Source organism: Acartia tonsa, chromosome 12 (assembly GCF_053477335.1).
Source record: "Acartia tonsa isolate MP-2025a chromosome 12, ASM5347733v1, whole genome shotgun sequence".
Classification (NCBI taxonomy): Eukaryota; Metazoa; Arthropoda; class Copepoda; order Calanoida; family Acartiidae; genus Acartia; species Acartia tonsa.
In genome coordinates this window covers 23,942,991-23,967,796 of record NC_137271.1, presented here as the reverse complement: position 1 = coordinate 23,967,796, position 24,806 = coordinate 23,942,991, and the positions used below count along the sequence as shown (strand labels likewise).

Genomic DNA, 24,806 nt, shown 5'->3' with positions numbered 1-24,806 from the left:
TTTTCTGAAGATTACAATTAGTAGTTGACACGTTTGGACATTTTAAAACTTTATGGACTAGTGTAATAAACAACTCAATGTCCCCTCCCTCCCTGAATTTTTTATTATTTTATTGTATAATGAAATGTACTACATTCTATTAAAGCATTAAGCCTACTCTATAATTTCAAATGTCCTTATGTATGTTTCATTATTATACAATTTACCAGCAGATACGCCCCTACAGGTAATTGGGGGATGGGTGTTTATTCGACCCATTTCCTTTTTATATTTTAGTTTTTAAAAAGAAAAGTAAAAACAAATTGGGAGGGTAATATTTCTTAGGAACAATTTTCATCCCCCTCCCCCCCCCCCCCCAAAAAAAAAAAAAAAGTTTTAAACCTTCCCAGGACCTATCAGAAGCCACAATGTAAAGGAGAACTATATCGATTCTGTGCTTACCGAGATCCTACAGTACACACAGACACACAATCCTGTTACTCTAAGGATTGGGTTTTTATAAGAACATATAAAAATCATAAGAAATATAATTTTAAATGTTTATAATTCTTTTAACTAGAGGAGAAGTTGGATAGACGAAATGAAAAGGTAAAATATTTTTTTGTAGCAATGCTATTCTATAAATAATCAAAAAATAGAAGACAATGGCCGATTAATTGATGTACATCCCCAATGATACAATTAGTGGTTGAAACGTGTGGACACTCAATTTGATAAAACAACCAATCAAAAATAATCAATCAAAAATCCCCAACTAATAAGAAAACGTTATTATAAAACTTTGGGGACTAACAAGCCCATAACCAAAAAAAAAACCTCACTGATAATAATTCTGTCTGTTCGGTGCTACATCAAATAATTAGGTTAAGAAATGGACTTTATATTTCTTGTTAATTGACAGATTTTTAATCATAAGAAACAGATATGATTTTAGTATTTACCTCTGTCTACATTTATTTTAGTCTATCATGTTAGAATCGTTATATCCAGTTAAAACTTTGTAATCATTAATTAGGTTCAACGATTTGAGGAAAGAAATACTGAACTAGAAAAACAAGCTCAACAATTAAGGTGAAGTTTTAAGGGAATTTAAGTTGAATTTGATCCCCTACCCCTTACTTTTGAAAAAAAAATCAAAATAAAAGGGGGGGCTGAGTTGCATAAACTCTGCATTGGACTCTAACAATAAATTTATATATTACTTTATTTTCTAACCCTGCTTTGCCTACCCAATGTAATCTAACTAAACCCTCTCCCTTCTTTATTTTCCATTTATTTCTAAATAATAAAGTAGGGGGGTTCTATGCTCGACTAGTCACTTTAAGGTAAACCCCCAAGGTTTCGAATTGAATTTAATTGTACTCTCTCCTAGTGATCTAAAGGGATTAGACGATGGACGAAAAATTTATGTTCATCACAATAATGATACACAAAATTACCTCTTCTGCAATTACAATTAGTGGTTTAAACGTTTTGATTTAACTTAATAAACCAACCAAATCAAATTTGATAAGACTCCCCAGAGTTGTCAGGCCAAAGGATAAGAAAAAGTTTTAATAAAACTTTGGTGACTATTGTAATAAACCAGGGGCAGCTATTATAACAATCAAAGTTTTTCATGTAAAATCACGAAACCTTATAAAGAAGGGGAGGAAAAGGAGAAAATTTCCTTTAAAATTGTTTGTCAGAATATCATTCCCTTGTCCCTGGTAATAAACAGTCAACACTCCCTTCTCCCTGGCTGTTTGTTTCTGGTAATTTTATTAAAAATTTTCACCCACACATTCATATGAAAATTAAAATATAGTTTAATATTTTAATTCATTATCAAAAGCCCACACAACTAAACTATCTATATATATATATATATATATGTCTATCTATTTATCTATCTATCTATAAGACAATGGGCGATACATTGATGTACTGTACATCCCCAATAAATTTTCCTTTAGTTTAATCTAAAGTAATTTGTTGAAAAGTTTGGGCACTGCTGGTTTGTATCAGCCAATTAAAATGGACTTACTTATCTTTTTTTCAAATGTTTGTGTATGTCTATCTAACTATTTATCTATCTAGCTATATATATATTCATCTATCTATCTATCTATCTATCTATCTATCTATCTATCTATCTATCTATCTATCTATCTATCTATCTATCTATCTATCTATCTATCTATCTAACTATCTATCTATCTATCTATCTATCTATCTATCTATCTATCTATCTATCTATCTATCTATCTATCCAGGGAAGACAAAGCTGATATAGTTGGATTCCTGAAACGAATGCTACAACAGAGAACAGATACAATTGGAGAATTAACAGATAGGTTACAGGGTATGAAGGTAGGTTTACCCAGGGATCTAAAAGGATAAGACAATGGCCGATAAATGGATGTATGTATATCCCCAATGATGATACACAAAATTACCCCTTCTGTAAATTACAATTATTGATTGAAACATTTGAACATACAACTCAATGAATCTACCAATCAAAATTCACAAACGTCCCCAAAGTTTTTAAGCCAACGAATAAGACAACGTTATTATAAAACTTTGAGGACTAATGTAATAAACAGTCCATTTCACCCTCTCTGTCTACAACTACCTCTTATAGGCGAATCTGCTGTCCAGGTTCAACAACCTAAGATAAACTAAATGGAGCTAAATCTCTTCCTTTTAATACAATGCTATATATGATTTTTCAGTATGGCTTTGAACCGGTTTTTACCCATCGGATATTTTAGGTTAACATAACTGGTTTTAATTTTGTGATTTGTACGGACGGGCCGACCCTAATTATAGAAAAGCTTCGCTTTTAAAAACCTAATCCAGCAAATTTGAAAAAAACAGCAGGGATCTTAAGGGATAAGTCAATAAACAATAAAATAAACAAAAGTAAACCTTAAGTACATTAAAATTATTAATGACAGTAATAGTTTCATTGCATAGTTTACCATCACTCGCGAAAAAAGGGTTTTAGCCTAAAAGTTTTCCACATAACATGGCATGTAATCTAAATATAGACCTATTTTCAACTTTTAGATAATTTTTAATCTAAAGAAGGGGTAATTTGGTTTATCATAACTTTAGCAGTGCATCAACATTAAATTGCTTAGTTTACCATTACTCGCGAAAAAAAGGGTTTTAGCCTTAAAAGTTTTACATAAAATGTCTTCGTAATCTAAATATAGACCTATTTTTCACCTTTTGGATGATTTTAATATTGATCTAATAACAGTGCATTAGAAGTGCTTAGTTTATTCTTTAAAAAAGGGTTTCGGCTTAAAAGTTTTACATAACATGTTTCCGTAATCTAAATATAGACCTAGCTAGGGTGTGCAATATGTTTGGCAAATTTTAGATCATGTTTAGTTTACATTGACGTTTCATTTATCATTTGATCAAGAACAAACGAAAAATAATTCTTGTAGAGTGTCTGAACTTAATAAGCAGAACATTAATTAAAATTGTACAGAATCATAGAAAAGAATCGCCTCTAAAATGTGTGAGAGCTTTGATGAGATTTCATAGTTATTTATCGCATCGTTTAATAAACAGCTTTCCTCGGATATAAAATGTCCAATTAAAAGATTAAAACGAATTTTTTAGTCCTGAGATGACGAAGGCACGGGTTAAAAAAAATGTTTTTATCTTATGATTGTACATTTTTATATTTGTAGAAAACTTGATATAATATAATGGATTACTTTTCTAGGTCAAATATTGCCATTATACTGTCAGTATACTTATATACACCGCCTTTTATTAGTTGCTTAACAATTGGTGGTAATGATCGCCCACTGAAACCAAACTCCCAAGTCTACAATTATCAGCAAAACAGGGAATGGTCAATAGAATAAAAACTAATCTTCACCCTTCCCCTAGACACACGTTATTATGGTTAATGCTTGCTGTCAGGGAGGTGTCGGGTTCGAGGCTGATCCCACCGCTTTATACTAGAGAAGTTAAAAATGGTGTCTACTGTTGCCATATTTGTCACGCGACAATAATAATAAGAATATGGGGAATGCCTTGGCCAATAAACAGGCATCACTCATTACCATGCAAATTATAACAGTGAAGTCTTCTAGTCAAAGGTCATGCAATCAAAGGGTTGGTTGTCTGTGGATGTTTCATAACCTAATATCCTTGGTGGTTGTTAGAGTATCTCATCCCATTACAAGTGGATGATGCTCTGACTTCTCTAGATGATCACTTTAAATCTAAGGAGAATCTCGACCTAACGTTAGACATTTAGCTAGGAAATCCCCCCCCCCAAAAAAAAAATACATTATACTTCTAAGCATTTGGGGTTGGATTAATTTTTATTCTAAATATCTATTACTGTATTCCTGAAAAACACAAAGTCTAAGCATATATGTAAATGTATATTTAGTGTAAATTTATACTTTATAGACGTTTTTGAAATGTAAAAAAAATATTATTAAGAAAACAATAATTTTATGTTCATACTAGGATGACAACATCCATAAAAGAGATACGGTAGGACAAATGAACATATCACTTGTAGAGTGTCAGAACTGAATATGCAGAATATAAATGAATGAGTCTAAACAAAATTGTAAGTAAATGTGTTGCAAAACTGCCTAAATACTGGATACTGTTTAAGGACATACTACATTTTAGGACTTGATCATAAAGATGATTCGCTTATAACATTATACCTTATTACAATGGTAATCAGTATTTGAGAAATCAGATAATTATAACACATAAAAAATACATTTCTTCAACTTCCAACGGATTCAACGTATATTTTTTTCTCTCCAATATCAATAGTCCAATTTCTAGATAAAAACAGATATGTAGCTTTAATGAAACTTCAATAGACAGACATATCAATGTAATTTATTATGAAAGAGGAGTCTATAACAAAATTTTGGTAGTTTTAAATAAACCTAATGTTAAATATATATTTTGTTTCTAAATTTGTTTTCCAGTATGGTTTTGAAACCGATTAATATCCGCTGGATCAGAACAGGTTTTCAGCCATTTTTAAATTTCATGCATAGCATCGTATTTCAGACAATTTTCCATGAATATTGAATTAAAAATCATAAAATGAAACCAGTTTTGTTAGCCTGGGCCTAAGCAACTTGGGTCAACAAAACTGGTTTTAATTTCATAATTTTTCTGTTTAATATCCGCGGAAAACTGTCTATAATACGATGTTATAAATAACCATACTAAATTTGTTTCTTGTTTCTCCATGGAAATGTTTATAAATAGAATTCCAGAAATCTAAAAGGATAAGACAATGGCCGATAAATTAATGTATATCCCCAAACGACGATACACAAAATTACCCCTTCAGTAGATTACAATTGGTTGTTGAAATGTCTGGACATTCATCTTTATGAACCAACCAATCAAAATTTAATAAAAGTCCTCAAAGTTAATAGGCCATCTAACAAGAAAACGTTGATATAAATCATTGGGGACTAGTGTAATAAACAGCCTAATGCCCCCGTTCTCCATGATTTCAGCGAGGGATATGTTAATGTAAAGATAAGGTTTAATACATAAAGTTTTACGAGACAAATTGGTCTTTGATCTATTTATCAAACCCTTACATGTCTTGCTTTATATTCGTCTATCTATTAATATATCTACATATGTATCTATCTATCAATCAACCTATCTTTCAATCCTTCTATCAAACAATCTATCTATCGATAAATCAAATTAACTATGAACCCATCTATCTATCAAACCATCTATTATATCAATCCATCTACCTATCTTTCTATCCATCTATCTATATATCCATCTATCTATATATCCTTATATCTATCAATCCATTTATCTATCAATCCATTTATCTATCAATCCTACTATCTATCCATCAATCTATCTTTCTATCTATGTATCTAGGTAGCCCATCAAGCAGAAAGAGTGAGTTATGAGGACCATTAATTAGCATTGACCCAAATATCTTTCTATCTATTTATCCATCCAATAATCTAACTAACTATCCATATTTCTATAAAGTTATCTATCTATACAAATATCTATCTAGGTAGCCCACCAAGCAGAAAGAGAAAGTTATGAGGACCAATTAGCATCTCTGAGAGCTGAATACTCCAGGTAAAAGAAATGGGGATTGGCCGACAGACGAACATTTTTGATATTTTCCCCGACGCCTTTTCATATATGTCCGCACGATCACACACACACACACGTATAGACCATTAAGCAAACATGGCGAAGCTCTAAAACGGTAGGACAAAAGAACATGAACATTTGTAGAGTGTCGAAACTGAATGAGCTGAAAATAAATGTATAAGTCGAAACAAAATTGTAAGTAAATTTATTGCAAAACTGAAACATCAGTATTGCAAAAAAATGGATTCTGGCAACGATTATAGAGTTGCTACGCTTTATAAATCATACTGTGTAAGTTTGAAATCAATTAGACAATTTTAACAAAAAAGATATAACCGTTACGGACAGACAGACAGAGGTATATTATAGAAAAGTTTCGATTTCAAAATATTTCATTCTTTCTTGGAGGTTGATCTTTTTTTATTTTAGAACAAAGGAAGAACTAAATGGAGAAATTATGGTACTAACAAAGAAACTAGATTCACTGGAGGAATACAGGTATACTGAACCAATTAGGTTCTCTATTTTAGGTAAGCTTTGCATAGATCCTGTGTTTGTTATAAGCGACTTTGTTATCAGATATAATTCTTGGGGTGGTTTTAAGCTAGTTTTCTAGCCCTTGGATGCTAGAGGCGTGGCCGCTAGTTGTTAATATAAGAAAGCTAATTAATACACTGTTAAAAATAATTTTTTTATTTAGTATCAATTGATACTCTGGAGAGTATTGGACCCGTAAGTACCCTACAACTATATAATTAATATATAACACTATGTAATACTATATAACACAATAATTATTACTATACAGAACCCATACATTTTTTTAGTATCGATTGATATGCTCTAGGGTACTAAAGAATACGCTGTAGAAAAGTTTATAAAAATAGTAATACTTTATACGTTGTAGGGTATCGGAAAATACGCTGTAGAAATGTTTCTTGATTTAGTACTATTTCATACGCTGTAGCATATCAGACAATACGCAAGAGAATGGTTTATTAAAATAGTAACTATTCATACGTTCTAGGGTACGAATCTGTACTGTAAAGAGTAATTGAAACAGACACCATTCGTGCACACCTCTCATGGAAGTGTTTCTGCTTGGTCGTTTTAGACAAAGATGAAATGTTACTATTTATGCTCACATTTATAATTTTGTTTTTTGTAATTATGACTGACCATAGTTTTTATTTTTAAGGATAATGTTTAGTCCTAAACATCTTTAAAGTAATTTTTTTACTAAATTTACATTTAAATTAATGTTTTATGGCTCTGCTTGGTATGTTTGTTGATATAACAAAATGTATATGTACATATAATAATCATATATTATAAACTGATCTTTCATCCAAAGTAAAACAGTTTCATACTCTCCAGAGTATCAAACATTATGATAGAGGGTAACAACAATTGCTAAGGAGGGTAATGAAAAATTACTTCTACCATACTGAATTTTATTCCCAAGAGCGTAATGGATAATACTCTACAGACAAATACATTATTTAGTACTAAATGTTACTTCACAGAACATTACCTAATACTTAATTCAGCATTGAAAACATCCTTGTATCGTAATGAGGTTTTTTTCTTAGTACATACGGATTGATACTATACATTAATGTGAAGAATATATAGTATTACCTGATGCTAAAAAAAAAAATTATTTTTAACAGTGTAACTTTGCAGTAACTTACATGCGAGCAGGGATAAGGGATGGGAAACCTGATCGAAAATTAGGTCTCAGCCTCCTTTTAAAAGTGATGGGGCAACTTTTCTTTTTTGCCTATAAAATCAACTCATTTCCCCCAGTTTCTCATTGGCTGTAGGCCAATATCCAATAGCCTGAAACTTGCTTTTAGCATTAACCAATTAATTAATAACAAACGCGTCCCCCAGTTCATTATTGGCTAAATTAATTCAACCAAACATAAAATTCTGCTATTAGAAAGACAACAATGGAAACTTTCTGCTATTAGAATGACAACAATATATATGACGTTCAATCACATCAACTTATTATTAAATTTACACATTAATAAATGTCCATATAGCAAAACATAAATTGAGAGATCGTTTTTTGAAGACTGAGTAGGATTCAACATTTTATACTTTAGAACAATGTGAAAAACTCATGTCTTTAGACAATTTAAAAGTTACATTTCATGTGGAATTGATAACCCATCTAAATGATCACAAATACAAAACTAGTTCAATATGTAAATAAAAGTGTACTGTGTTTTGTTAAAAAAAAATTTCATTAATTTTGGTAAAAATTATTGCACACTTAATTGAACTTTTCTGTTAATATTTAACGTAAAATAATTTTTTTTTTAAATTCTTAATTTATATGTTTGCCATGGAACAATTAGTTGATAGAATGTTACCCATGTACTTATTCAATTCTACTTAACCCTTAACTGTTGGGGGGGGGGGGGGGCGTTGAACGCCCCCCCATCCGGTTTTTTCTATCTCATTTTCTGTGTGTGAAAGATAAAGAGCCCAAACTGCTTGACTTTTTAAGTATGGGTATGACACACAACTGAAAGTTGGAATTTTTTGAATATCTCCATCCTGGCGGGCACAGGATGCCAGCAAACCTGGCAGGGTCATCCAGGTAAAGAGCAAAAATATTTTTTTGACTAAAACAAAGCATTTTATCATACCAAAATACTAAAAAATCCTCTAGTAGTACATCCGTATATGAAATACAGGTGTTCAAGTCACTTTCAGGTTCCAGGTATGATCCTGCAGGTCCTGATCCTCCAGGTCTCCAGAAATCTTTAAAAGGCTCCTGTGGCCGCAATTTTTTGACTTAGAGACTTCAAATTTTAAACTTAAGCTTTTCTTACATGTCTACATAACGTATTAAAATTTCATGAAGATCCGCCGCTGTTTTCCCGCCGACCGCTGACTGCGGCGGCTGGCAGCTGCCAAGTACAGCTGCGGCCGCTGAAATTTATATTTTTATATTTCTAATGTAAAATTTACATAAAAATAAACATTTTCTGGGAAAAAATTTTTCTTCTAGCTTCAAAAATAAGAAAATTACAGCTGTTTGAAATTTTTAAACAAAAAAAGACCTAAAAACAAAGGTTGTTAAATAAAAGGGTAAAGGAAGCGAAAATTGACTTAGACTTATAAAAGGTCGGAAATTCATTATTAAACAGGGGACTTGCACAAAAAAATTTAGCCCTCTAGCTTTAATAGGAACTGAGATAATTAGGGGGGGCGTTGAACGCCCCCCCCCCCCCCCCGACCGATTAAGGTGCGGCAAGGGGCCCGACTGTAAAGGGTTAATTTATTTATTAAAGCTGGGGAGCTAAAGCGGTGTTTATTTCTATATACAAATTTTGGGGTGAAGTAGATCCCCCCTTAAAATGTTTGAAAATAAATCAGATTTAACCATCTCAAAAAAAACTTTTTTTTAAATGGGGGGGGGGGGGGTTGGCGAAGTAATAACAGGATTCTACTTAAAGCCACTAACATATTGGTTCTTTGAAAAGTTTTTATTATATTTTATGATAGGTGAAATAAACTACCTAAATTCTATTCTATACTTTTTTTCTTTGCATTCATATAATAGCTATTTCATCATTGTTCATAGTTTTCAAATCTAACTACTGCGTCATCCCGAAACTAGTTTTTTAGGCCTAGTTGGAAAATAGGCCTGGAATAATATTTTCTTACGTTTCCCATCCCTTATCCCTGCATGCGAGACAAAACTTTTATTACAAGAAATTAGGAATAGTTGTTATACAATACAAGGATGACAACATTCATAAATAGCGAAGCACAAAAAATTCATGTATCGTTAAACGGACAAAGTGAGGTATAGAGAAGATGTTCTGCGGTCACAAAAGAGCATTTAGTGGTTCTGTATTCGTAGGGGTAAGGAAGAGCCTAAACCAATCCCAGAACTTTAATTTCATAAAATAAAATAGTCTAAAACCATCCCAAGTTAATTGTGAAGCTTCCCTTAAACAAAAAACTCAAAATCTTACTACTTTATATAATAGGATATATGTACATATATGTCTTTTGTAGCAGGAGATTCTTTGCTACCAAAAACATCCATAAGTAGTTTAAATAAAAAAGCTAAACACCTTTATATGGTTTATTATTATTTTTGGGAAGGTTACCACCACCACCCTCCCCTTAAAAAAAATATTTCTTTAAAATAAAGATTAAATGTTGAAAGGGAGATCAACGCACCCCCCCCCCCCCCCACCCAATTTTCTCTAAAATCTACAGTAACAGAATGGTTTATCAAATTCAACTCCCTTCTCCTCAAAAGCCCTTAGAAGGTCTCTAGGAGCGTAACCGCTAGTGATACATATTTCATAAAGAGGTCAATACACTCATAAATGAATATATATAATACATATAGGTATGTATATTCTATCCTAGATCATGAGTAAGAATAAGAATTATTCTAACCAAATAGAAAAAAGCTCAATATAATAAGCATTTGAGGAGTAAAAGACAAAAAATCCTCAATTTATTTTTATGCTTTTAATAAGGCACAAGACAATGAACGTTAAATTGATATCTTTGCCCAATTATGATGAACAAATTATCCCTTATGTACATTATATTGGTTGATAAGTTGGAAAGACACTGCCAGTTTAAACCAACCAATAAATATTCAGGTATAGTTCCTTCCGTGACGACGCATCTTAAGGGGCGTGTCGAAGTATTTTCACAGTAGATTATCTCCTATTTCTATAACACTACAGGGAAATCACCTTACATAAAATGATATAACCTATCGCTACTGCAAAAATACGACGAAAAGCCCCTTATGAGGTATTGCCACGAAAGGGACTATACCCAAATACTCCCTAATACTATCCAACTTAATAATCCAGCAAATGAGAAAAGAGTTTATAAAACTTTGGGAACAGTTCAATGTCCCATCCTTTCCTGGGTGTTATAGAATTATATATCAGATAAACATTAATTTATGTTTCTACAGTGGAAAAGCTTAGCCAGGCATTTAGAGATTGTACAATTAATTCAAAATTCATCTCCCTGGTGCCTCTAGGGGCACTTGATGGATAGGGAAGGTTGATGTTCGATATATTGATGTTTTTTTTAAGTAAAAAAAATATGCATGGTAATTTTTTCTAAGGTTATATTTTTTTAGGGGGGTTCTACCCTCCCTAAAAATTAGCTATAAACCTTCCCAGGACCTATGAGAAGCTAAATTGTAAAGGAGAGCAATGTCGGTTCAGTAGATCCTTTGTTACAGAAAGAAAAAGCTTAACACTTTATAAATAGGACTAGCGGCTGCGCCCCTAGCCACTAAGGGGCTCAGTATTTCAAGAGCAAGGGAATGGCAAAAAATGGTCTAATTTTCCCAAGACATAAATCCGGAAATAAAACAGCCTATACCCATCCTGGGACATATTTGAAGATTCCTTGAAAAGGAGAACTAAATCGGCTGTGCGGTTATAGAGATTCTTCGTTACAGACAAAATAAGTTTATTACTTTATATAATGGGATAATAATGATTACATTTTCGGACTTGATTATAGAGATGCTTTCCTTATAATATTGTAACTTGTTGTAATAGGAATCAGAATAACAAAAAATTTATGTTCGGACATTCTGGTAACGATTGCATTACTTTCTAATTTGTACCTAACTACTACAAAAATCACCATGCCAAATTTTAAATCGATAGGACAATTCTAACATGCCAAAATACATTCTATGAAATACAATATCTTTCAAAAGTCCAAGGCAAAATCGGTTAACCAAAACAATTGGCTTAAAGTTGCAATGAATAAAAGTTTTTCTATAATTAAGATACCCCTCCCTTGGTTTTTCCATATGTTTGTTAACACTAGTAAACAAATATAATATTCATAAGCTTTGCTTCAGCTTCTAATATGTGAATACAATCATACTAAGATTATGTAACTAACGTACATTCACAATATAATGTTTTATTTTTGAGACCTTTGAGGGTGTGGGTTTGGGGGGGTTATTGTATTTTGATCCTCCACTTTCTATCAAGATGTATAAATGAAAAAGTCAAAAGGAAATATTTTTGTTTGGGGGTATTTTTTTAGGGACGATTATTCTTGGTAAGGGGTATGTACCCTCCTTTAACATCACATTCTTCTTTTACATTTTATAAGGATTGCAATAAGGTTTCCCCATTTCAAATATCAAGTCAATGGGATATAAAAGTTGCACACAGACATAGCCCAATCATAGAGTAGCTGCGCTACCAAAAATTATGTTTATCTGTATAAACAACTCTAAAAGTTATTTCTAGTTTCTTCCAATTCTGTATTCACGTGTAGAAACGAAGATTTCCTTATTATTTAAGTAACAGGATGTTTGTCTGTAAGTATCTTTAGTAAGGATATTTAGTTAAATAACAGGATGTTTGTCTGTCTAACTGTTTGCTTGTACAGTAAGATATGTGGTAGTTTCTCAATCAAATGTAGTAAAAAAACAAGAACTAAAGTAATAAGATGTTTAACTGACTGTTTGTCTGTCTATTATACCTATTTACTTAAAGCTACAGGATGTATGTCTGTTTGGCTCTATGTATGTCCATTAAGATCTCTGGTTATTTCCAAGACACTCGTAGTAAACATAATCTATAATTTTGATTCTTAGGAAAATATGGCATGATTTATAAAATGAAAGAGGAAACTATGACTGTGTCAAATGCTTTAGTTAAATCAAATTGTAAATAAATTTAACAAATTAAACTGAGGTCAAAGTTTCTGAAAATAAGAAATACTTTATCTTATACTAGCGGCTACGCCCCTAGAGACCTCTAGGGGCACTAGAGGAAGGGGGAGTTGAATTCGATAACCCATTTTTTTTATTTTAGATTTAAAAAGAAAAAGTAAAAAAAATAATTATTTAATTAGTATTTTTTTCTAGGGGAGATTTCTCTTGGGAGGTTGGTGTTTACCTCCGCCAAAATAGTCATAAACCTTCCCATATAGGTTCAGCAGTTATAAAGATCCTTCGGTACATACACACACAGACAGACACAGATCCTGTTACTTGTATAAAAGGATATATTAATAGAAATGTAATCTAAAAAAAGAAAAGTATTAATAGACCTTTACAAGATAATCCATATTCCATGAGATATTACAGGATTAATAAGTTCATGTTCATGTAATATTGTAAAAAAAAGTTTATAAACACGTTCTTTCCTTCGTTGAATTTAAAAACTGTGAGTTAAGATTAAACATTGAGTGGAACCAACAATGTAACACCTTTACTATACGTTGTACCCAGAGATTTAAAGGGATAAGAGAAATGTCAATAATTTGATGTACCTCCCCCCAATTATGATAAACAAAAATACCTCTTATGTAGATTACAATTGGTGGTTGAAACATTTGGACAATAAACTAAACTATCCAACTAATCAAAATTCAATAAAATTACCCACGGTTGTTAAGCCAATGAATGAGAAATAGTATAATAATAGCCCAATGCCTCCTTCCTCCCTGCGTTGGTCGCAAACTAGTATTGTCCAAACTTTTCAACCATTAATTTCAATCTACATAATTGCTCTATTACTTTTTACAATTTTATAAAAACATGATATTAATTTATGTACACAGAAGATAATATATGGATAATACTTTATTCTGCAAAAATAATGGTATAAATAGATGTCTTGCATTTTTAATCAGATACAGTTCAGTGATCTAAGGGATAAGACAATGGCCGATAAATTGGTGTACATCTCCAATGATGATACACATAAAAAACCTTATTTAGATTACAATTAGTAGTTGAAACGTTTGAACACTAATAACCAACCTATCAAAAATCAATAAAAGACACCGAAGTTGTTGAGCCAACGAATAAGAAAACGTCATTGTAAAACTTTGAGGACTATTGTAATAAATAGCCCAATGTTCAACGCCCCCCCCCCCCCCTATTATCTCAGTCCCCATTAGAGCTAGAGGGCTAAAAAAATTTGTGCATGTCCCCTGTTTGGTAATGAATTTTCGACCTTAAGTAAGTCAAAGTCAATGTTCGCTTCCTTCCCCCTTTTATTTAACAACCTTTGTTTTTAGGTCCTTTTTTACTTAAAAATTTCAACCGGCTGTATTTTTTTATTTTTGAAGCTAGAAGAACAATTTTTTTGCAGAAAATGTTTATCTTTATGTAGATTTATGTTAGAAATATCAAATTTTAAATTTCAGCGGCCGAAGCTTACTTGGCAGCTGCCAGCCGCAGCAGTCGGCGAGAAAACGGCGGCGGATCATTATGAAATTTTAATACGTCATCTAGACATGTAAGAAAAGCTTAAGTTAAAAATTTGAAGTCTCTAAGTCAAAAATTGCGGCCACAGGAGCCTTTTAAAGATTTCTGGAGACCTGAAGGATCAGGACCTGCAGGATCATACCTGGAACCTGAAATTGACTTGAACACCTGTATTTCATATGAGGATGTACCACTAGAGGATATTTTAGTATTTTGGTCGGATAAAATGCTTTGTTTAAGTTTTACCTGGATGACCCTGCCAGGTTTGCTGGCATCCTGTACCCGCCAGGATGGAGATATTCAAAAAATCCCAACTCTCAGTTATGTGTCATACTCAAACGTAAAAAGTTACGCAGTTTGGGCTCTTTATCATGATGATATTTCATGTGAAAATACTTTCTGGTAATGTAAACTATATTAGAGTTGCTATATACCTAATTATTAAAGAAATCCTCATTCAAGAGTTATAATCTAGGCAGCAAAGAGAAATTCTGATGTCAAAGTTTGAGAAGCTAGAATCTGATAATATCAAACAGAAGGACACTTATGAAAATAGGATTTATGAACTGGAAAGATCACATATCAGGTATTTATCTATATATATATATATATATATATATATCTATTATAGAGAGCAGGATAGATTAAAGAGATACTATCCAAAGTAGAGACTGTAGCTTTAGAGTTTAGAAAAGTTATCCACTGTCTATCTATCTATCAATCTATCTATCCACTGTCCATCTAACTATCAACTGTCTATCTATCTATCTATATATTGTTTATCTATCTATCTATTCACTGTCTATCTATCTATCTATTCACTGTCTATCTATCTATCTATCTATTATAGAGAGCAGGACAGACTAAAGAATGAGATGCTATCCAAAGTAGAGACTGTAGCTTCAGAGTTTAGAAAAGCTATTCATTTTCTATCTATCTATCTATCCACTGTCTATCTATCTATCTATCTATTATAGAGAGCAGGACAGATTAAAGAATGAGATGTTATCCAAAGTAGAGACTTTAGCTTCAGAGTTTAGAAAAGCTATCCATTTTCTATCTATCTATCTATCCACTGTCTATCTATCTATCTATCTATTATAGAGAGCAGGACAGACTCAAGAATGAGATGTTATCCAAAGTAGAGACTGTAGCTTCAGAGTTTAGAAAAGTGGCACACAGCCAGATGGCAGCTACAACTCAAAGAACAATCAGGTTATCCATCAATCTATCAATCTATCTATTACCTAAACTAATAAGATTCAAGGATGAAAAATCTATAATAACAAAGCTAACCACAAAACATTTAGAGATTAGCAGCAAATATAAAAGTGAAGTAATGTTTAAGAAGAATTGCTTACCTTTAAGAATTAATATCAAAGATTCATTGTATTTAATCTGCCTAGGAATTGTATATAAATGTGATAATTTCACTTATTTGAAGACGATCAGGGATCTAAAGGGATAATATAATGGCTGAAAAATTGATAACAAAACACGAATTACCCCTTCTGTAGGTTAAAATTAGTTGTTAAAATGTTTGAAAACTTAACTTAATGAACAAACCAATCAAAATCAAATAAAAGTCCCTAAAGTTGTTAATTCAACGAATATGAAAACGTTTTATAAAGCTTTGGGGACTAGTGTAATAAGCAGTATTCTATCTCTGGAAGAAAATGCTTCAACTAACAGAAAAAACGTACAGCCTTTTAACTATCTATCTATTCATCTAAATGAATGTCTACCAATCTATTTATCTATTTTTCTATTTTAGGGAGAATGTAAATATATCCTCACAGTTATCCCAATTAACAGAAAAAGCCAACAGCCTCACTAATGAAAATGATAAACTAGTAGCTAAGGTAAGAAAGTAGTTAAACAGAAATTAAAGATTAAAATTGTTATATACAATAAATACAACCTTTAAGCAAAACATTATAAATTTAAAATATGGCTGGATGTCTAAACCTGTTCCAAAACAGTTTTTTTTTTCATTTTTTACAAGCAATCAGGTTTAAATATGAGGCGCGGCTGCCGAGCCCAGATATTAGGTGTCTATTCTTAGCAATAATTATTTAGGATAAAGATTCAAGGATAAAAATCTCGCTGCTTGAAACCGAGTTGGCTATTCTAACAAGAAAGAACGCCTACAGACAGAGGTAACTTTTCAATAACAAGGAGATAACATCTGTAAAAGAGAATCTCTACAAACTATCAAGGAGGATGGGGACATTGTGTCGTTTATTAAACTAGTCCCTAAAGTATTATGATAGCAATGCTATATTTGTTGGCTTCATAACTTTTGGACTTTTATTGAATTTTACTTGATTGTCCAACGTTTGAACCATGAATTGTAATATACAGATGGAGTAATTTTGTGCATCATTATTGGGAATATAATCAAATTATCGGTCATTGTCTTTTCCCTTTAGATCTCTAACATACAATACAGACGAAAAAACGGATTATTAACAACAAGGAACATAGGGCTTTACATATTTAAGAAATTTGAACAAGATTGAATATAAATCACTCAGAATTATATAAACATACATAAAATGTAATACCTTACTATAGGAATGATTTGTTTAATCATCTTATGAATCAAAATTTTTATGTATAAATTTTATTGTTATGTTTGCTACTTTGACTCAATCCCACCCATTTTTTCCAACAATTATCTTGTAAAATTTGAAAACGATAGGGCAATTCTTACATTCAAAATATTTAGTAATGTAATCTGTTATTTTAGGGTTATTGAAGATCTAACAGACAAGTGTAAGAGCCAGGTAAAATATATAATTATGTTCCAGTATGGCTTGGAAACCGAGTAATATCCGCTTGATTAGAACAGGATCTCAGCTATATTGAAAAAAAAAATTTTCGTATCGTATAATATCCATATTTATACAAACATTTAAATAAAAATCATAATATTAATACCAGTTTTGTAAGTTTACATTTTAATTTCCGTGAAAAGCTGTCAATAATACGATGCAAATATAACTATTTCTATTTATTTAATTTTCAAGATTTTGCTAGAAAGGTTTGGTGATTTTTCCTTTTTTTATAGAACTAATTTTTGTCTTACTTTATAATACTTCTATTTTTGTATATAAATTTTATTTTCTAAAAATTATACAAAACTAAGGTAATTTACCTCAAAATGCTTATTCAAGCACATAATCCCAGCCCCCTCCCTCTTGTTTTGAGGAGAGGGAATAGTTTTTTATATCTTTGTTTTTTGCAGTCAGGTTGGGTCAACTTCTAAAAAATACAGACTGTTCATCTATCTATATATCTTTATTTAACAGGAGGAGAAAATAGGCCTTTGAAGCCTGGGGAAATTAAGACTACTCATCTATCTATATATCTGTATATCTATCTATCTATTTATCTATCTATGCATCTGTAAATCTAAATATTTAACAGGAGGAGAAAATAGGGCAGGTTCGAAGCCTGGAGAAAGATAGAAAGAATCTAAAAAAAGACTATTCATCTTTATATAAAAATATATATCTATCTATTTATCTATTTATGCATCTGTATATCTATCTATTTAACAGGAGAAGAAAATAAAAACAGGTTCGAAGCCTTAAAGCCAGAAAGAATCTAGAAAACATAGACTAATCATCTATCATTCTGTTAATCTATTTATCTGTCTAAACATCCTTATATCTATCTATTAAAAGGAGGAGAAGATAGGGCAGGTTCGAAGCCTGGAGGAAGATAGAAAGAATCTGAAAAAGAAAATCTCAGATCTTAACTCTAACATTGGCGATTTGAAACATAAGCTTGGTATTGTATAATTAATTTTATTGGCGTAGATATACTTTAAAATTATTCCGGGGGGGGGTATAACTATTTTTGAGGAGGTTGCCACCACCCTCCCAAGAGAAATCACCAAAAAAATCCGATTCTAAAAAACTAGCGGCCTTTTAGATTTTTTTGTATAAACAGTTGATCTTAAAAGAACTTTTTACGTGCCGCTAGAGGCTTCCAGGGGCGTGGCGCTAGTTTATGTAAAATTGATATAATTATTTTTTTTGTATTTAGATGAAGGAAAGAATGAGGCAAAGTTGAAAGATACAAAGATGAGCAAAGTTAACAAAGATATGACAAAGGTAAGGAGAGGAACCCCTTAAGGTTTACAGGTTCAACAAAGTGTTTCACTCAAAGTGCATAACAAGTAGCCAAACGCCTCCCAAATCTAATTTTTTTATTTAAAATGAAGGAGTAGGGTATTTTTTCATGTGCCTTAAGACAGATAGGTATCCCGATATTTGTATCAATAAAAAAAAAATTTTGGTGTAAAATTAATTCCATAATAAAGTTAAATCTTACTAACTACTTAATTATATCATTTCAAGCGAAGTTTTTCAAATTGGGTCTTTTCATTGATTTAAACTTTACATGATGATTTTTTTAGGGGGAGGGGGGGAGTATATTTTTTCAAGGAGCGATTTCTCTTAGGAGGATTGAGATATAATTTAAAATGAATGAGGATTACAACAGGTTATAGTAATAAACCATAAAAAATCATGGCTGGACAAATGAACAAAGTTATATTTATCTATAATAGAAATATGGTGCATCTGACTTCAAAATTCTCAAACTTAGAAAGGTTTTCCCAGAAGTTCTTTGTTTATTTTTTCCATTTAGGTTATACAAGCTAACCTATTGTAGGTTTTGTCATGTGCTTGTAATATGCGAACAAAATAAATAAAAAATGATGCCATTTCCGTCCATTATCTTGCACAATTTCAACCAATGATATGCCTAGATGGACCCTATTGGCTGATTTGGACAGTATGGCTCTATTCTATCTATCTATCTTTAGGTTGAGAAGGATAAGAATTGGTTGGACACCTGCCTCAAGGATGCGAGTACATCCATTCAAAAATGTTTGTCCCTGGTTGAAGGTAAGTTGATGATATTTTCAGTAGCTGTTCTATAACTAAGGTTTGTTAATAGTACCTCATTATAATCTATCTATCTATAATATATTTACTTCTTTCCATAATTTTTCGCAATAGTGTGGCTGTCTATAGTGCCCTAGAAAAATGGGGATAGATGTCACTGCTTTTGGCCTACCTATTATATTGAGATCAGGAAATTCCCTAAACCCCATACATTTTCTAGGGGGGTCCTTTCTCCTTTTTCTTTCTCTTTCCGCCTACTATGACGTCAATAGAAAAGGTAGGCCAAAAGCGGTGACATCTATCCCCATTTTCCTAGGGCATTAAACACAGCTTTCACAATATTCTTTAAAATTGGGTGCAAGGTTCAAGTCAAAAGCGCTTATTAGGTCAAGCTGTATTTTTAAACAAATGGAAACAGTTTGACATAATAAGCGCATTTGACTGGAAGCTTGCACATAACTTTACAAAATAATGCGAAAAAATTATACTCTTTATCTTCTTTTCTATAATTTTCTTGATATTTACATAATCACCCTTGCTACTGGAAGTAAATTGTTAAGAGTTAAGACTCTAGGGAGCTAGGTGTCGCTTCGGGTACTAGACCTCTATCAACGCACCTTGGAACAATTATACATTACTTATGATTGCGGTGTAAAGCGTCCATTCACCCATCAGACAACCAACTCTCTAAGATGCACGACCTTTGTCTGAGAAGTCCCAACTGTGCATGGTAGCAAGTTGCGCCTGTTTGGGGCCAAGACATTTCCCCCACTCTAACTATTTATGTAGCGCATCTGACATAGTAGCAGTGGGAACCATTTTCAACGTCTTTAGTTATGATGAAGTGTCGGACCGAGATTCGAACCTATCACCTTCCTGACGACGAGCGGATGCGCTACGTGTTGAGCTACGGTTGCGGGTTTTGGAAGTAAATTGTCCCCAAGTTTTCTATTATATGACATTTAATATGAATTAATCAATATAGAATGTTCATTCCTTTATCTTTAAAATATTATTATTTTCTCCCTTTCCCTTTCTCTCCCTCTCTCTCTCTCTCTCCCTCTCTCTCCCTCTCTCTCTCTCTCTCTCCCTCTCTCTCTCTCTCTCCCTCTCTCTCCCTCTCCCTCTCTCTCTCTGTCTCCCTCTCTCTCTCTCTATCTCTCTCTCTCTCTGTCTCCCTCTCTCTCTGTCTCTCTCTCTCTCTCTCTCTCTCTCTCTCTCTCTCTCTCTCTTATCTCTCTCTCTATCTCTCTCTCTTTCTCTCACTCTCTCTCTCTCTATCTCTCTCTCTCCTCTCTCTCTCTCGTTTTCTCTCTTTTTTCTTTTTTATTTCTTTTTTCTCTAATCTAATTTCTCTCTGACTCTCTTTCTCTCGCCCTCTCTCTCTCTTTCTCTCTCTTTTTTTCTTTTTTCTTTCTTTATTTCTCTAATCTAATTTCTATCTGTCGCTCTTTCTTTCAAAGTCCTTGTTTTAATGTATGTATGTTTTTAAGCCTAACTCGCCATTCAAAACAGTTTTGCCCCTACTGGACGTTATTGTCCTTGTTGTTTAGATACTGACTTGGATGAGAACGAGGCCAAGACCCAGAGAGAAAATGTGCTCAATCAAATACTGATGCTTCTCAATGCGGATATCAGCAAGTAAGTACATATATTGATTATTTGCAGGGACATTGGGCTGTTTCTAACACTAGTCCCCAAAGTTTTATTATGAAGTTTTCTTATGCATTGCCTTATGCAACATTGGGGACTTTTATTGGATTTTTAATGGTTGGTTTATTAATTAGAGTGTCTAAACGTTGCAACGACTAATTGTAATCCACAGATGGAGTAATTTTATTTATTAGCACTGGGTATGTATAATGTATATAAATTTATCAGCCATTGGCCTATCCCTTTAAACCCAGGGTTGGATAGATTAATAGTATGAAATAGAGAAAGATAAAGATAAAGAGTAATAAATAAAGAGATCAAGACATAAAAGGAGAAATATTAATGAATTTCATAGAGAAAAAAATAAAAGAGAGGAATCGAAGCAACTAGAAGACGAAAATAGGCAGTGGGCCTAGAGGCCTACTCAGCGCTGTTGCCGCGCTAAAATTTATTGCTATTCCACTACTTTTCAAATGGGAGGATTAAAAATTATTAAAAAAAAATATTTTTTTACTTTTTACTATTTCCATATTTAGGGCAAGAATATTAGATTAGATATTTTCGTTTTAATGTTTTAATTAAAAATTACATAGAATTTTATTTTTATTTAAAAAAATTTGTTCATGAAAGATGAATCCTTCTATTTCTAAAAAGGGGGAAATTTTTTTCATAATGAACATTCAGCTGATTCTGACCGCCCACGGCTGTTTGCTAAATATCGCTTTTCTTTTTATTCACATTATTATTTATGATTGACTTACAAAAAGCCCTGGGCGGCTTTTGATTTTCGTCTGCTTCTAAATTTAGGGATGGGGAAGTAGTATTTTACCATGAAAAAGGGGTGAGTATTTATCCTCTTATCCTTTTTCCTTATGATGAATTTAAAGAATAGAGGGAAAATTGAGAATAACACACCAAAAAATTCGAAAATTTTTACAGATAATTTATTGTTTTAAATGTCCGGTATCCTTAATGGTTAAATGAAAAATATTAATCAGTTAATTTTACTGTATACATAAATACCATCTGACAAAAAAAAGCTTCTTAAAGGTCCTATAACTATTTTAAAGCGCCGCTAGATGCCTTTACTAGCATAGAACTCCAACTGCCGCTAGTGGCCTCCAGGGGCGTAGCTGCAAGTAAATTATAGTGTGGTATCCGCCTAGGATAAATGGCAGACACCAGAGTTCAAATGACTACGGCAGTGTGAACAGACGTGGACACCTATACTATAGAGAAGCTACGATTCTCTAGCAATCACTAAATAATAAACAGAGTCTATTCAGTTGTTCCTTTATTGAAGGTCTAAGGATTACTAACATTATATACAACAAACAATAACTACACAGATAGGAATAAATAATCATAAATAAAAGCAATATAATACATATACAATAGTCAGTTTGGGCAATAATGATCCCCCATCCCTGGAAAGGGTGGGGGGAATTAACAATACAGCTTAACCATAATAAGGCTGTCAGAATCAATCATTAATTTTAGGCATAGGGAGGGGTTCGGCAGACCCCTTCCCCAGGACTCGGGGGAGGGCCCTTGGCCCTTCCCCGAACCCCGGTCAGGGTTGCCAAAGGCATGGCTCACGGTTGCCGAATACCACAACTCTCCCCTCGGAAGGCTGGGAGGGGGTCTCCCTACCAGACTTCCGACAGTGGTTGAGGCCTTCGGCCCGCTCCTTAGGGCTAAGATATATACAAACGATAATGATTCAATGGAATCCTAGTGGTGATTTTCAGGGCTGATGGGCTCCCAACGTGGGATAGAAGGTAGAGGCTGGCTTTGGCTGGACACGTAGCTCGGCGCCAGCAGGTGTCAGGTTGGCGTGGGGCACAGCCGCTGCGGGGCCGGTCAGTAACGGGGCATTCTGGTTGTTGTTGGCAGCGGCTGGGGCACTGGCTACCAAGTTGACCGTCTGAGCGACAGCCTGGCCTCCCGAGGGGCCGCGGGGCTTTCCAGAGGGTGGTCCAGGCCTGCCTGGGCGGTCATGCCCGCTATCGGCTGATTGCATGGACACCATTTCCTCGGCTGCTTCCCGGCCGATAGGAATGGCATCCCAGTCTACTGAAAAGTCCCGGGAGTTAGCTCTATCCTCATACAATAGTACAAATAAGTGAGAATTGTAAATGAATCTTTAGGTTTCTATTAAGTTTTAACTTATTCAAGCTCTATAATTTATTAAATAAATAAGAAAATCATAGTGACAGATAAACTGCTTTTAACATGTACTCTAATAAAGTTATAGTAGCAGCTGGATAAAATATATCCATGTATAAATTAAACCCATTGTTAAAATGAACACATTTTCCCGAATTTTCACAAATAATGTAGGAAATATCTCTTTACATATTTGTGTAATCCTTTAAAAGCAAAAGCAAATCTGATTTTTAAAACCACTATTTTGGAATACTGAAATATAGTAGAATTACTTCTAGATTTATTTAGAGCTTTGTAAAATACTCTTTTATTAGATACTAGCTTCTATGCCAAAAGACCTCTAGGGATACTTGAGGCGGTTCTACGGGTAATTTATTTTGGAATGGTGGTGGTACACTTCCTCAAAATAGTTGCAAACCTTCACGGGACCTATGAGTAGCTTTATAGTAAAGGAGAACCATATTGGTTCAGCAATTAGCAAGATCCTTCAGTACAAACAAGCAGACAAACATCATGTTACTTTGTATTAAGGATTTCTATCTGCCCCCCAATCTACTCTGCAACCAAAAGTGTCCCATATGCCAACAGCTTTTCTTAAATTTTAACTTAAACCCCAAATTTTACTTATTGGGTAAGAAAATTAATATAAATGAAGAGTCAATGAAAATTCCTAGGTTTAAAAGTATTTATTCTCAGCTGAATATTATTTTTTATTGATTACGATTACATGAAAGCTTTAATCTGTTTAGGATTGGAAGAGACTCCATTGAGGAAAGTGGTTCTGAAGAGGGTGCCTACACAACTCCTCGTAGTCGCAGAGAGAGCAGAGTTACTGGTGGTGGCAGAGAGGATGATGAATCCAGTACTGGAGATGGCAGTGGTCAGCCGATGCATTATATGAGTGGAGCTTTGGGCTTGGTTCCACATAATCAGCAGTAGTCATTTGTTTCAGCGTATTACAATACACATACTGTTCCACTTTTTAGCTTATTACAATATTTATATTGATCCTCTTATATTATCGAATATCATTGGTCCTCCGTAATAATCAGTCATGTCTCAATTTAACCAATAATTTGTATAACATAATTGAGTATTATTGTATAATGTTTAAAATATCAACTTTAAATGATTAATTATTGATACTGTTTTTTTTATTTTAACTAAAAAAATACATAAGAGACCTTATAATCTAAGTAATTTTGATAAAAATGTTTTTCTAATAATTTGTTAAAAACTAGGGTAGTAAAGATTCAAAATTAATCTATTTAATTTTTGTTCTGTAAAAACTACCTAAAATTGTTTTGTTCAAAAACAAGCATTTGTTTAGAATTTTGTTTGGTGAAAATTGTATTGTACAAGTTTAACAAAAATTTATTTGTTTGTTTTTATGCTTATAATAAAAATTGTAATTGTTTCTTATTTATTTATCGCATTTTTTTTGTAAAAAGTTAATGTTTTATACTTTAAATAAATAAATATATTTTTAAAAGTTGTGTTTGCATTAAATTGCTTGATTAGCCTTTAGTCCTTCAAACACCCTTTATGTCAAAACCTTGCTAGACTTAAAATGATTAATGAACCTAAAATACCAATTTTCATTAGAGATACTACTTTCTCATATTCATTCGAATCCGGTGGATAGGAACCGGTTCTCATCCATA

At 32.8% G+C, this 24,806-nt stretch overlaps 1 protein-coding gene across 1 annotated transcript; it reads left to right on the top strand.

Moving 5' to 3' along the window:
* Nucleotides 1-561: 561 nt before the first annotated feature.
* On the top strand, nt 562-24,316 carry LOC145333266 (cilia- and flagella-associated protein 157-like). Its single transcript, XM_080178399.1, has 15 exons — nt 562-588; nt 1,016-1,071; nt 2,256-2,356; nt 6,057-6,120; nt 6,568-6,636; nt 14,874-14,984; nt 15,503-15,613; nt 16,173-16,260; nt 16,478-16,557; nt 17,151-17,187; nt 18,091-18,196; nt 18,455-18,522; nt 19,239-19,320; nt 20,874-20,961; nt 23,892-24,316. Exons 3-15 carry the CDS (start codon nt 2,293-2,295, stop codon nt 24,079-24,081), a joined length of 1,158 nt encoding a protein of 385 aa, XP_080034525.1. The 5' UTR covers nt 562-588; nt 1,016-1,071; nt 2,256-2,292; the 3' UTR covers nt 24,082-24,316.
* The last annotated feature ends 490 nt before the right edge of the window (nt 24,317-24,806 follow it).